The sequence below is a fragment of the Molothrus ater genome, chromosome 1 (genome assembly GCF_012460135.2).
Source record: "Molothrus ater isolate BHLD 08-10-18 breed brown headed cowbird chromosome 1, BPBGC_Mater_1.1, whole genome shotgun sequence".
Lineage (NCBI taxonomy): Eukaryota > Metazoa > Chordata > Aves > Passeriformes > Icteridae > Molothrus > Molothrus ater.
The window spans coordinates 152,383,385-152,398,273 of NC_050478.2; the positions used below are offsets into that span (position 1 = coordinate 152,383,385).

A 14,889-nucleotide genomic window follows, 5' to 3' on the forward strand; every position below is an offset into this window, starting at 1 on the left:
TGACTGAACCACCTGCAAGCCAAGGAGCTTGGCTGATGGTCACCCTCATTGCACCCCCTACTTGCCCTTCTCTTTTCCAGTGGATCCTCACAACCTTCCACTGTTCTTTTAGCTCAATAAAGTTCTCTTGCATTACAGCCTCAGATGTCTCCTTTCCTTCGCTGACACACCCAGCCACACTTTGCCTTTCTGGTGCATTTCAGACTTCCCTTGCTTGTTCCCAGGCCTGGATACACAAATGCAGGTCTATCTCTGTCTCTAATAGAAGCTGTATATGGGTCTTGTTTTCACTTTGGCTGGACACCAGTTGCTCCAGACCCTCATCATCTTCCAAGGTCATCTACAGCTCTGCTTCAGCAGGCCCGTATCTTTCATATCCTTGGGTGCCCAGGGTTGAACACACATCTCCAGTCTCTGAAGAGCTGAGCAGAGGGTCAGAATCTCCCCTCACCTGCTGCCCACACTATGGTGATGAGCCCAGGGCACGGGGAGTTTTGGTCTGTGAGTGCACATGGCCCGGGCATGTCCAATTCTTCATCCACCAACACCCCAAGTCCTCCTCCAGCATGCTCTCAACCAACTCATGACCTCTCTATTACCCGTTTCTGAGATTGCTACGTGTCTGAGGGGACAATACTGCCCAGCTCATTATTTAGGATGCTGAACAGAGTTGGGCCCACGGATCCGACTCCTGGGCTGCAGTATTGGGGATTCACCTCCATTTGCACTTTGGGCCACTGGTCAGACACCTCTGGACTCAGCCCCTCAGCCACTCTCAGGCCACTCACTGCACTCTCAGGCAACCTGGACCTGCTCAGCTGCTCTCAGAGTGTAGAATGGGAAGGGGCATCAAAGGTTTCACAAAAGGGTTGTGTCCAACAGCAGCCACAGCTCTCTCCTCATGCCCAGGCTGAGTCACTTGCACAGGGCAGACACAGAGCTCAGCCAAGCACCATTTCCTCAAGGGAAACACTCCAAGGGAAGTGGCCTCAGCTCTGGGCACTTGCCACATCTCAAGGCCCCAAAGGCCTGGCTCACCCCTCCCCTGTTGCCGCTCCCATGAAGGGCAAATTCTTCCTGAAAAGTTTGATGGGGTTCCAACACTGGTGAATGATGGAAGAGCAACTGATATCATGTACGTGGACTTGTGCAAAGCATTTCTTCCTGTGGCAGAAAACATGCTTATCTCTGACCTGGAGAGATGTGGAGTTGATAGCTGGAACATCAACTGTGGGGTGGAAAATGGAAAGGATGGTCTCACTCACAGAGTTGTGGTCAGTAGCTCCATGTCTGTGAGGGGAACAGGGATGAGTGGTGACCTACAGAAGCTCGTATTGGGAACATTATCACTTCCCATTTTGTCAGGCACAGGGAACTGAGTGTCCCCTCAGCAAGAATGGGAATGACATCAAGGTGAGCAGCGTGCTTGATTGTCTGGAGGGAAGGGAGAGCATCCAGAGAGCTCTTGACAGGCTGGGGTGGTGTGATTGTTATGAAGGTGAACAGGATGAAATGCAGCGTCCTAAATCTGAATTGGAGCAATCTCAGTAATGGATGTTGGATGCCTAATGAGTCAATTAAGAAAATCCTCCAGGAGAAGGACTTGGGGTTTTGGTGGATGAAGAATTGGACATGCTCTGGCCATGTGAACACACCAAACAGAAACCACCCATGCCATGGGCTCATGGCCACAGTGTGGGCAGCAGGTGAGGAGGGAATTCTGACCCTCTGCTCTGCTCTACTGAGACTGGAGTTCTGTGCTCAGCTCTGGGGCCTCAAGGGTAAGGACCTGCTCCTGTGGATCTGTATAAGGGCTAAAGAGACAGTGAGGGACTGGACCAACAGCTGTGTAGCCAATGTACAAACATGGCCCAGAAGAAGCTTGTGTCACAGGTAGGGGTAGATCTGCCTTGGAGTATCCAGGCCTTGGATCACACAAGTGAAGGGTTTGTGGTATCCAAGGGAAGAGCAAACTGTGCCAGTGTGTGCCCGTGAAGGAAAAGGAGACATAACAACCCTTCAATGCAAGGGAATTTTATTGAGGCAAAAGAACAGTGAGAAGCCGTGAGTGGCAAGATAAAAGGAGCTGGTCTGAGGTGCAAGTAGGGCGACCATAAGCTGAGCTCCTTTGCTTGCTGGTGGTTCAGTCAGAGCATCAAGGCCTTCCTGTTCCACAATAGAAGCAACCTGATGACGAAGATTCCCAATGGTCTCTGGCTTGGGAGAAGAGATTTGCAGCAGAGGGAACTGGACAGAGCTGAGAGGGAGTGAGAGAAGAGGAGGAGGCAGATGGGCCATGTTTGCAGGCAGCGTGGGCTGGGCCCTTGGCTGCTGCCTTGCCCGGTGCCCTGAGAGCAGGAGCTGGAAGAGCTGAGCTTTGGCTCAGAAAGGCGTCTGCACCACCTGGGATGTGTTCCAAGGAGTGGGTAGTTGGTATCAGGGGTGGTGCTGAGAGACCTTAGCAGTTGTAGCCATAGCCCCTCCTGCCATAGCAGCCCAGGCCTCCCAGGCGGTAGCCATACCCACAGCCATAGCCCAGGCCATAGCCAAATCCACGGCCATAGCCAAGGCCGTAGCCAAAGCCACCAAATCCCCCAGAGATGGGCTGTCCCTGCACACTGAGCTCAGTGCCCACGGCAGCCGAGGAGGTGGATCCGACGGCGGTGTTCTGGGGGAAGGAGGTCATGATGGGTCCTGGCAGGGTGACCAGCACAGGGGAAGGGTTGATGATGACGTGGGAATCCTGGCACTGCAGGGCACAGGGCTCGTTGCAGCTGTTGGCCAGCGGGGTGGGTCCACAGGGACTGCAGCGGTCGTAGCAGGCCATGGGTGTGGTGTGGAGGGTCCCTAGAAGAGAGTGGGTGAGGCAGGGATATGGGCATGGGGGTGCACAAGGGGTGAGGGAGTGTGGAGGCTGTTGTGGGGCTGTGGGGATGTGTGAGGGCTGCTGAGGCTGGGGCTGAGCATGCTGGAAGAGAGGGGCCAAGGTGGGGAGAAGCAGGAGGGACAGGGGCATGAGACTCACCTGGTTGTCCTGAGGAGCAGGAGGAGAAGGATTGAGGAGAAGTGTGTGAGGGAGAGAGGCTCTGGGCTGGCTTTTATGCTGATCCTGGAGGGGCAGAACAGCCTTGTCCCATGGCCTTGGGGCATTTTTTAACCAGCAGCTGTTGCCTGGCCCAGCCTGATGAGTCATGAGGTGGGGGGTATTTTTATTCATAGAATTCTGCAGTGTTATGATTGGTTCTTGAGTCTGTGTCCATCTGACCTTGACAGCAGCTTTGAAGTGAGAGATGGTATTTGGGTGGATTTGATTGTTCCATGTGAGTCAGGGAGGGCTGAATAAACAACCAGAGCCCAGCAGAGTTGCGATATCATCAGTGATGTCATTTTGTGTCACTTGTGTGCTGTGGTTTGTGGGTGCCTTTTGAAGACTGGGATTCTGTTCTGTGCTGCTGGATGTCCATCAGTCATTGTGTTGCACCCAGGAATGCTGAGGGAGCTGCTGATGTCCTGGGAAGGTCACTCTGCAATAACATGGAAATATTATCATGAATTAGGAGTGTTCCTACAGATTAAAGAGATCTCATGGCCTTGTGTCTTGAACTGAATCAAGAGAGAACATCTGGAAAAGTAGAGGCTGGTCTGGTTGAACTTGTTCTGGTGTCATGGTCCATTTGGACTTCTCATCTTTACCTGACATTGTACTCTGTCATTTAAAGCATATTCCCTGACCTCATTAAGAAATCCATTAAACAATCCAGCTTGATCCTTTTTTTCCCAGGCTGGCCTGTGATGTTCTTGCCTTTAATCCGCATTCATCCCATAACTTTTCATATCTCATATCCTTTTAGTCTTAATAATCTGTTCCTGCTAGAAAAACCCAGTAATTACTGATGGTTGGTCAGCACCGTCGTCTTCTCTCTTATGTCATGGTGTGGGCATTCCTTTGTGGAATTCTGCAGCTCCATGTCTTTCTTTTGAGGCATATCCACCTGACCTTGGTGGCAGATTTTAAGTGCCTTAGAGGTTAAGGGCAGGTGTTGATGCCATGTGTCATGGTGGGCTGGAGACATGTCCAAAGCCTTGGAGAGATGGGGCGTCATCAGTGAGGTCACCCCAAGGCACTGGTGTGTCCTGGTTTTTGGGTGCATTGTTGTCACAGACATATTTTCTGAAAAATCCTCTTGCTAGGATCTTTTCTCCTGAGAAGCTGGGAAGCTTCAGCTTCTCCATGTTTTGCTACTTTGGGATGTGATTTGGAAAATTGTTTACCCAGCATGTGACATGTTTTTAATTAATGGCCAATCACAGGTCCAGCTGTGTCGGGATTATGGTCAGTCACAAGATTTTATTATTCATTCCTTTCTAGCTTTCTGAGGTCTTCTCCCTCTCTTTCTTTAGTATAGTCTAATATATAATTTTCTTTTAATATAATATATATAATAAAATAATAAATCAGCCTTCCAAAACATGGAGTCAAGATTCTCATCTCTTTCCTCATCCCGGGGACCCTCAAACACTGCCACACATTGTGAAGTGGGGCCCCAAGGCATCACAGCTCTGTCAGGATTGTCTGGCTTTGCAGGAGCACTGCTTGTGAGGAAATGACCTTTCTCTCCATCCCCACCATGTTGCCAACAGTCAGAGCGTGTCTGTATTCCCAGCCTTTCCTGCTGGAGATGGGAAATCAATCCCTGTGATTCAGGATGGCCTCCCATGCTGCCCAAAGACTTGAGTTGGTTCATCCACAGCGCTCGTCTCAGCTGTGACCAGCAAGGTCACACTGTGGGGTCCCAGTGCTAGACTGTGCCTGACCCATGGAAAGGAAAAATGCTGAAGGATAAGGAGAACAAGACACATGAGGAGCACAGTTCCCCATCCTTTGATTAACCTACCCTTGAAGCCCATGTGCCTGAGCTTTGGAAAGGTTGAGGGAGTGGACTGTCCTGGTCCCCAACACTGGTAGGGATTCCTGGTAGAACAAGGATGTGGACATGTTTGACTGAGAGTGCTGCAGGGACACCATGACATTAACAGGATTGGAGTATCATCAAAATAAGGACAAGGTGAGAAATCTGGAAGTTCTTTCAGGCAGGACACAAGAATGCAAACAGAAGATGTCATCAATACGCCATGGAATGACCTTCCTGACAACACCCCAATTGCCCTAAGATTCTTCTGAGTATCTTAGATGTCCTAACACACACCATAAACAATGAGATAATGGACATCAATACTCGCAGTTAAGATGTTCTGCCAAGGTCAGATGGACACAGCCCCAAGGGAAGAACACAGAAATGCAGAACAGCAGAAAGGAAAACACTCCCCACCTCATGACTCACCAAGCTGGGGCAGCCAAGAGCTGCTGCCTCAAAAATGCCCCAAGGCCTTGGGACAAGGCTGGCCCGCCCCTCGAGGACCTGCATAAAAGTCAGCACAGAGCCTCTCTCCCTCACAAACTTCTCCTGACGCCTTCTCCTCCTGCTAAAAACCAGGTGAGCGTCAATTCCCTGACCCTCCTGCCCCTGCACCCCTGGCCCCTCTCTTCCAGAATGCTCGGTCCCAGCCTCAGCAGCCCTCACGCCTCCCCACAGCCCCACAACAGCCTCCACACTCCAGACACACACCCCTACCACCCATCACAACCCCCAAACCTCCATGACCCTGCCTCACCCCCCTCTCTCTTCCAGGCACCCTCCACACCACAGCCATGGCCTGCTACAACCGCTGCAGTCCCTGCGGACCCACCCCTCTGGCCAACAGCTGCAACGAGCCCTGTGCCCTGCAATGCCAGGATTCCCACGTCATCATCAACCCTTCCCCTGTGCTGGTCACCCTGCCAGGACCCATCATGACCTCCTTCCCCCAGAACACCGCCGTCGGATCCACCTCCTCGGCTGCCGTGGGCACTGAGCTCAGTGTGCAGGGACAGCCCATCTCTGGCGGATTTGGTGGCTTTGGTGGTTTTGGCTACGGCCTTGGCTATGGCCGTGGGTTTGGCTATGGCTGTGGATTCGGCTACGGGCAGGGCTATGGCTACGGCCTGGGCTGCTACGGCAGGAGGGGCTATGGCTACAACTGCTAAGGGCCCTCAGCACCACCCCTGACACCACCAGCTCACACCTCTGCCAACACATCCTACAAGCCAACCACCTTGGCTGTTCGTTGTCCTACATGCACCTCGCACCATATTCCATCTTCTCTTTCTCCTGTCTCTTCATTCTTGTGCCTCAATAAAGTTTTCCTGCATCAAAGCCTGATACGCCTCCTGTTCTTCTGGAATTCCAGTGGTCTCACATCCTTACCAAGCACATTCCATGCCTCAACAGGCATTTGGGGGAGGTGCAACAACTCCTTCCCTCATAAATATGTAAATACAACTAATAAAAATGTCTGGCATAGGAAGCACAGGAGGGAACACCTTCAATATCATGAACAAACCCATCATCTGAGAGACCAAACCCTTGGACGCATCCATGCTCTCCTGGGGACAGCCCTGGACACGTCACTCTGTACTGGCACACCCTTGGGAAATTCTTTTCCCCACCAGGACTCTTGAACCCTTCCAGTAAAACGATACCAAAATCCTCCATTTGGGCAGGAAATCTGGAGTGCAAGAGCTTCAACTTCCATGCTCCAACAAGACCAACATGGGCAGGATTCCCAGCACCATGGACAGTTCAGTATTGGATCTCCCTGGACCAACCGTCCAACACCTTTTCCACTCCGTCACCACCCTCAAAATGAGAAATTCTTGCCTTCTTTAGCAATTGCATTCCATCTGGTTTCCCTTTGCCTTTGCCCTCTTGTCCTGCATGTGGGCACTGCTGAGAACAGTCAGGCTCCCTCACCTTCATCCTCTGTCATCAGGGATTTGCACACACCCAGAACACCCCACTGTCCACCCTCGTCCTCTGGGAGTCCCAGATCTCCCAGTTTCCCATCCTGGAATGATCCACCATTTTGGAATCTTGCTGGTTCTGAACTGGTCACTATTCACTAACTCACTAAGTTGACTTCATTTTCATACTGGGGAAACTAGAATTGCACACCACACCTCACATGGGACTTCACCAGTGCTCAGAAGACACCAAGAGTCTCCTCATCACATCATCTGCCTGCACCATCACAACAATTCTCCCCAGTCCTGATCTGGAGACTGGAGGTGCCTTTTCCCACAACGATACAGGTACACCTCCTGCCCAATTCCTTCTAACCCACAATCACTCTGAAAGGCATTTTCAGAGATGAAAACAATTGTTCCAAGTGACTCACACAGATATTTCTTCCTACCTGGTATGACTCCTCCCATGAAAAAGCACTTGGCAGGTGCCCTTGCTGAAGTCCAGCAGATGTCCAGAACCCAGAAAGTTTTCAGTGTTGGCCCGGGGCTCAGCACTGGGGACTTGCTGCCACCTGGACTTTGGGACACTGACCACAAGCCACTGGCCCCAGCCCTTAAGACTCTTCTGAGTCCACTGCCCTGGGCACAGACACAACCTGGACTCACCTGGGTTGTTGAGGATCATGCAATTCTTGTCGCCAACAACCCTGGTCAACCTCCAAATCCTCATTCAGACAATCACAAGTGGCCTCAGCCTTTGGCACTCTGCTCTAGGAATGACCGAAAACATCCAAACCTCTGAGGCTGGACTATCACCCAAGCACCCACTGAGCATGTTCAAATTGAATGGTGAGGTCTGAGGTCAGCATTTGCCAACTGGGATCAATGCATGGTGGGAGGGAAGGCAATGGAAGGTGCAACACCTCGTCCTTGCCGCAGCTGCACAGCCCAGACCTGCCTATCAGAAATGTGAGAAATTGGGGGAAATTTTTCAGAAGGCACCCACAAACCACAGCACACGAGGGCACTGGGGTGACCACAGGGATGACACCCCACCTCTCCAAAGCTTGGGTCACATCTTCAGCCCTCCCTGACATGAACCACCAACAGAAAAAATTGACCTCTTCATAGTCGCAATTAAAAGTTTCTGCCACAGATGGACAGGGCCTCAGGAGCTGGATATGGAATTGCACAATTCCACAAAGACGCACACCCACCTTGTCAGGGAAGGACAGAGGAGCTCACTGATGCTCCATTAGTAATTATTTGCTTTCAGGAACACAATGTGAACAATTACAGGCCATGAGTTATGAAACTTGTGGCTTGAATGCGGAATAAGCTAATTGATGTCACAGAGAGCCTGGGAAAAAAGGGATCAAGCCCAGTTTGTTGTTTCCTTAATGGATTTCTTAACAAGGTCAAGGAAGACAGTTTAAATGGCAGGGGACATTGACATGTGAATTGGAGAAATCCAAATGGATCATAATATTGGAATATGTTCAGCCTGAACAGCCTCTCATTTTAAATGTCCTCTCTCTTGATCCCATTCAAGACAAAAGGCCGTGAGTTCTCTTTCATCTATCATGAAAGGCTTGCAGGCATTGGGTTCTAGCCAAACTATTCCAGAGTGACCGCCCCAGGACATCAGCAGCTCCCTCAGCATTCCTGGGTGCAGCACAATGACTGATGGACATGCAGTGTCATGGAACAGAGTCCCAGTCTTCACAAGGCACCTGCAAACAACAAAACACGAGTGCCACAAAATGACATCACTGGTGACATTGCAGATCTTCAGGGCTTGGGTTGTTCATTCACACCTCCCAGACATGCATGGAATCAAATCGGCCCAAATACCAATTATTTATTATTTATTAACGTTGCTGCCAAGGTCAAATGGACACAGCATCAAGGGCAGGACATGGAATTGCAGAATGGCATGAAGGAAAACACTCCCCCGCTCATGACTCACCAGGCTGGGCCAGCCAAGAGCTGCTGCCTGCAAAATGCCCAAGGCCATGGGACAAGGCTGTCCCGCCCCTCCAGGACCAGCATAAAAACCGGGCCAGTGCCTCTCCCTCACACACTTCTTCTCACACCTCCTGCTCCTGCAGACAACCAGGTGAGCTACACTCCCCTGTCCCTCCTGGCCCTGCACCCCTGGCCCCTCTCTTCCAGCATGCTCAGCCGCCGCTTCAGCAGTGCTCATGGCTCCCCACAGCCCCACAACAGCCTCCTCACTCCCTCAACCTCCTGCATCCCTGCCCCTCACACCTTCAAACCCCTACCCTGCCTCACCCCCCTCTCTTTTCCAGGCACCCTCCACACCACAGCCATGGCCTGCTACAACCGCTGCAGTCCCTGCGGACCCACCCCGCTGGCCAACAGCTGCAACGAGCCCTGTGCCCTGCAATGCCAGGATTCCCGCGTCATCATCGACCCTTCCCCTGTGCTGGTCACCCTGCCAGGACCCATCATGACCTCCTTCCCCCAGAACACCGCCGTCGGATCCACCTCCTCGGCTGCCGTGGGCACTGAGCTCAGTGTGCAGGGACAGCCCATCTCTGGCGGATTTGGTGGCTTTGGCTACGGCCTTGGCTATGGCCGTGGGTTTGGCTATGGCTGTGGATTCGGCTACGGGCAGGGCTATGGCTACGGCCTGGGCTGCTACGGCAGGAGGGGCTATGGCTACAACTGCTAAGGGCCCTCAGCACCACCCCTGACACCACCAGCTCAGACCTCTGCCAACACATCCTACAAGCCAACCACCTTGGCTGTTCGTTGTCCTACATGCACCTCGCACCAGATTCCATCTTCTCTTTCTCCTGTCTCTTCATTCTTGTGCCTCAATAAAGTTTTCCTGCATCAAAGCCTGGTACGCCTCCTGTTCTTCTGGAATTCCAGTGGTCTCACATCCTTACCAAGCACATTCCATGCCTCAACAGGCATTTGGCGTAGGTGCAACAACTCCTTCCCTCATAAATATGTAAATACGACTAATAAAAACGTCTGGCATAGGAAGCACAGGAGGGAACACCTTCAATATCATGAACAAACCCATCATCTGAGAGACCAAAGCCTTGCAAACATCCATGCTCTCCTGGGTACAGCCCGGGACACGTCACTCTGTACCGGCACAATCTTGTCAAACTCTCTTCCCCACCAGGACTCTTGAACCCTTCCAGCAATAAGAGTCCCAAAATCCTCCATTTTGGCAGAAAATCTGGAGTGCAAGAGCTTCAACTTCCCTGCTCCAGCAAGACCAACATGGGCCGGATTCCCAGCACCATGGACAGTTCAGTATTGGATCTCCCCGGGCCAACCGTCCAACATCTTTTCCGCTCCATCACCACCCTCAAAATGAGAAATTCTTGCCTTCTTTAGCAATTGCATTCCATCTGGTTTCCCTTTGCCTTTGCCCTCTTGTCCTGCACTTGGGCACTACTGAGAACAGTCAGGCTCCCTCACCTTCATCCTCTGTCATCAGGGATTTGCACACACTCAGAACACCCCCCTGTCCACCCTCGTCCTCTGGGAGTCCCAGATCTCCCAGTTTCCCATCCTGGAATTATTCAGCAACCCTTTTAGGAATCTTGCTGGTTCTGAACTGGTCACTATTCACTAACTCACTAAGTTGACTTCATTTTCACACTGGGGAAACTAGAATTGCGCACCACACCTCACATGGGACTTCACCAGTGCTCAGAAGACACCAAGAGTCTCCTCATCACATCATCTCCCTGCACCATCACAACAATTCTCCCCAGTCCTGATCTGGAAACTGGAGGTGCCTTTTCCCACAATGATACAGGGACACCTCCTGCCCCATTCCTTCTAACCTACAATCACTCTGAAAGGCATTTTCAGAGATGAAAACAATTGTTCCAAGTGACACACAGATATTTCTTCCTACCTGGTATGACTTCTCCCGTGAAAAAGCACTTGGCAGCTGCCCTTGCTGAAGTCCAGCAGATGTCCAGAACCCCAAAAGTTTTCAGTGTTGGCCCGGGGCTCAGCACTGGGGACTTGCTGCCATCTGGACTTTGGGACACTGACCAAAAACAACTGGCCCCAGCCCTTAAGACTCTTCTGAGTCCACTGCCCTGGGCACAGACACAACCTGGACTCACCTGGGTTGTTGAGGATCATGCAATTCTTGTCGCCAACAACCCTGGTCAACCTCCAAACCCGCATTCAGACAATCACAAGTGGCCTCAGCCTTTGGCACTCTGCTCTAGGAATGACCAAAAATATCCAAACCTCTGAGGCTGGACTATCACCCAAGCACCCACTGAGCATGTTCAAATTGAATGGTGAGGTCTGAGGTCAGCATTTGCCAACTGGGATCAATGCATGGAGGGAGGGAAGGCAATGGAAGGTGCAACACCTCGTTCTTGCCGCAGCTGCACAGCCCAGACCAGCCTATCAGAAATGTGAGAAATTGGGGGAAATTTTTCAGAAGGCACCCACAAACCACAGCACACGAGGGCACTGGGGTGACCACAGTGATGACACCCCACCTCTCCAAACTTGGGTCACGTCTTCAGCCCTCCCTGACATGAACCACCAACAGAAAAAATTGACCTCTTCATAGATGCAATTAAAAGTTACTGCCACAGATGGCCAGGGCCTCAGGAGCTGGATATGGAATTGCACAATTCCACAAAGACGCACACCCACCTTGTCAGGGAAGGACAGAGGAGCTCACTGATGCTCCTTTAGTTATTATTTGCTTACAGGAACGCAATGTGAACAATTACAGGCCATGAGTTATGAAACTTGTGGCTTGAATGTGGAATAAGCTAATTGATGTCACAGAGAGCCGGGGAAAAAAGGGATCAAGCCCAGTTTGTTGTTTCCTTAATGGATTTCTTAACAAGGTCAAGGAAGACAGTTTAAATGGCAGGGGACGTTGTCATGTGAATTGGAGAAATCCAAATGGATCATAATATTGGAATATGTTCAGCCTGAACAGCCTCTCATTTTAAATGTCCTCTCTCTTGATCCCATTCAAGACAAAAGGCCGTGAGTTCTCTTTCATCTATCATGAAAGGCTTGCAGGCATTGGGTTCTAGCCAAACTATTCCAGAGTGACCGCCCCAGGACATCAGCAGCTCCCTCAGCATTCCTGGGTGCAGCACAATGACTGATGGACATGCAGTGTCATGGAACAGAGTCCCAGTCTTCACAAGGCACCTGCAAACCACAGAACACGAGTGCTACAAAATGACATCACTGGTGACATTGCAGATCTTCAGGGCTTGGGTTGTTCATTCACACCTCCCTGACATGCATGGAATCAAATCTGCCCAAATACCAATTATTTATTATTTATTAACGTTGCTGCCAAGGTCAAATGGACACAGCATCAAGGGCAGGACATGGAATTGCAGAATGGCATGAAGGAAAACACTCCCCAGCTCATGACTCACCAGGCAGGGCCAGCCAAGAGCTGCTGCCTGCAAAATGCCCCAAGGCCATGGGACAAGGCTGTCCCGCCCCTCCAGGACCAGCATAAAAGCCGGGCCAGTGCCTCTCCCTCACACACTTCTTCTCACACCTCCTGCTCCTGCAGACAACCAGGTGAGCTACACTCCCCTGACCCTCCTGGCCCTGCACCCCTGGCCCCTCTCTTCCAGCTCACTCAGCCACCGCTTCAGCAGCACTCATGGCTCCCCACAGCCCCACAACAGCCTCCTCACTTCCTCACCCTCCTGCATCCCTGCCCCTCACACCTTCAAACCCCTACCCTGCCTCACCCCCCTCTCTTTTCCAGGCACCCTCCACACCACACCCATGGCCTGCTACAACCGCTGCAGTCCCTGCGGACCCACCCCGCTGGCCAACAGCTGCAACGAGCCCTGTGCCCTGCAATGCCAGGATTCCCGCGTCATCATCAACCCTTCCCCTGTGCTGGTCACCCTGCCAGGACCCATCATGACCTCCTTCCCCCAGAGCACCGCCGTCGGATCCACCTCCTCGGCTGCCGTGGGCACTGAGCTCAATGCCCAGGGACAGCCCATCTCTGGGGGATTTGCTGGCTTTGGTGGCTTTGGCTACGGCCTTGGCTATGGCCGTGGGTTTGGCTATGGCTGTGGATTCGGCTACGGGCAGGGCTATGGCTACGGCCTGGGCTGCTACGGCAGGAGGGGCTATGGCTACAACTGCTAAGGGCCCTCAGCACCACCCCTGACACCACCAGCTCAGACCTCTGCCAACACATCCTACAAGCCAACCACCTTGGCTGTTCGTTGTCCTACATGCACCTCGCACCAGATTCCATCTTCTCTTTCTCCTGTCTCTTCATTCTTGTGCCTCAATAAAGTTTTCCTGCATCAAAGCCTGATACGCCTCCTGTTCTTCTGGAATTCCAGTGGTCTCACATCCTTACCAAGCACATTCCATGCCTCAACAGGCATTTGGGCTATGTGCAACCACTCCTTCCCTCAAAAATATGCAAATACAACTAATAAAAATGACTGGCATAGGAAGCACAGGAGGGAACACCTTCAATATCATGAACAAACCCATCATCTGAGAGACCAAACCCTTGGACGCATCCATGCTCTCCTGGGGACAGCCCTGGACACGTCACTCTGTACTGGCACACCCTGGGAAACTCTTTTCCCCACCAGGACTCTTGAACCCTTCCAGTAAAACGATCCCAAAATCCTCCATTTGAGCAGGAAATCTGGAGTGCAAGAGCTTCAACTTCCATGCTCCAACAAGACCAACATGGGCTGGATTCCCAGCACCATGGACAGTTCACTATTGGATCTCCCTGGACCAACAGTGCAACACCTTTTCCGCTCCGTCACCAACCTCAAAATGAGAAATTCTTGTCTTCTTTAGCATTTGCATTCCATCTGTTTTCCCTTTGCCTTTGCCCTCTTGTCCTGCACTTGGGCACTACTGAGAACAGTCAGGCTCCCTCACCTTCATCCTCTGCCATCAGGGATTTGCACACACTCAGAACACCCCCCTGTCCACCCTCGTCCTCTGGGAGTCCCAGATCTCCCAGTTTCCCATCCTGGAATGATCCACCATTTTGGAATCTTGCTGGTTCTGAACTGGTCACTATTCACTAACTCACTAAGTTGACTTCATTTTCACACTGGGGAGACTAGAATTGCACGCCACACCTCACATGGGACTTCACCAGTGCTCAGAAGACACCAAGAGTCTCCTCATCACATCATCTCCCTGCACCATCACAACAATTCTCCCCAGTCCTGATCTGGAAACTGGACGTGCCTTTTCCCACAACGATACAGGTACACCTCCTGCCCCATTCCTTCTAACCCACAATCACTCTGAAAGGCATTTTCAGAGATGAAAACAATTGTTCCAAGTGACTCACACAGATATTTCTTCCTACCTGGTATGACTCCTCCCGTGAAAAAGCACTTGGCAGCTGCCCTTGCTGAAGTCCAGCAGATGTCCAGAACCCAGAAAGTTTTCAGTGTTGGCCCGGGGCTCAGAAATGGGGACTTGCGGGCATCTGGACTTTCGGACACTGACCACAAGCCACTGGCCCCAGCCCTTAAGACTCTTCTGAGTCCACTGCCCTGGGCACAGACACAACCTGGACTCACCTGGGTTGTTGAGGATCATGCAATTCTTGTCGCCAACAACCCTGGTCAACCCCCAAATCCTCATTCAGGCAATCACAGTTGGCCCCAGCCTTTGGCACTCAGCCCAAGGGAAGACCGAAAATATCCAAACCTCTGAGGCTGGACTATCACCCAAGCACCCACTGAGCATGTTCAAATTGAATGGTGAGGTCTGAGGTCAGCATTTGCCAACTGGGATCAATGCATGGAGGGATGGAAGGCAATGGAAGGTGCAACACCTCGTCCTTGCCGCAGCTGCACAGCCCAGACCAGCCTATCAGAAATGTGAGAAATTGGGGGAAATTTTTCAGAAGGCACCCACAAACCACAGCACACGAGGGCACTGGGGTGACCACAGGGATGACACCCCACCTCTCCAAACTTGGGTCACATCTTCAGCCCTCCCTGACATGAATCACCAACAGAAAAAATTGA

The 14,889-nt window shown here is 51.7% G+C and overlaps 3 protein-coding genes and 1 pseudogene across 3 annotated transcripts; 3 read left to right on the plus strand and 1 right to left on the minus strand.

Annotated features, from left to right (window-relative positions):
- Positions 1–2,458: 2,458 nt before the first annotated feature.
- Positions 2,459–3,150, minus strand: LOC118701637 (feather beta keratin-like; annotated as a pseudogene).
- A 2,560-nt stretch (positions 3,151–5,710) lies between these two features.
- LOC118701636 (feather beta keratin-like) lies at positions 5,711–6,085 on the plus strand. Its single transcript, XM_036406375.1, has one exon. It carries the CDS (start codon positions 5,711–5,713, stop codon positions 6,083–6,085), a length of 375 nt encoding a protein of 124 aa, XP_036262268.1.
- A 3,073-nt stretch (positions 6,086–9,158) lies between these two features.
- Positions 9,159–9,542, plus strand: LOC118701967 (feather beta keratin-like). The gene has a single exon (XM_036406962.2). It carries the CDS (start codon positions 9,177–9,179, stop codon positions 9,540–9,542), a length of 366 nt encoding a protein of 121 aa, XP_036262855.1. The 5' UTR covers positions 9,159–9,176.
- A 2,765-nt stretch (positions 9,543–12,307) lies between these two features.
- Positions 12,308–13,012, plus strand: LOC118684040 (feather beta keratin-like). The gene is made up of 2 exons (XM_036378704.2): positions 12,308–12,425; positions 12,630–13,012. Exons 1-2 carry the CDS (start codon positions 12,308–12,310, stop codon positions 13,010–13,012), a joined length of 501 nt encoding a protein of 166 aa, XP_036234597.2.
- Positions 13,013–14,889: the final 1,877 nt, after the last annotated feature.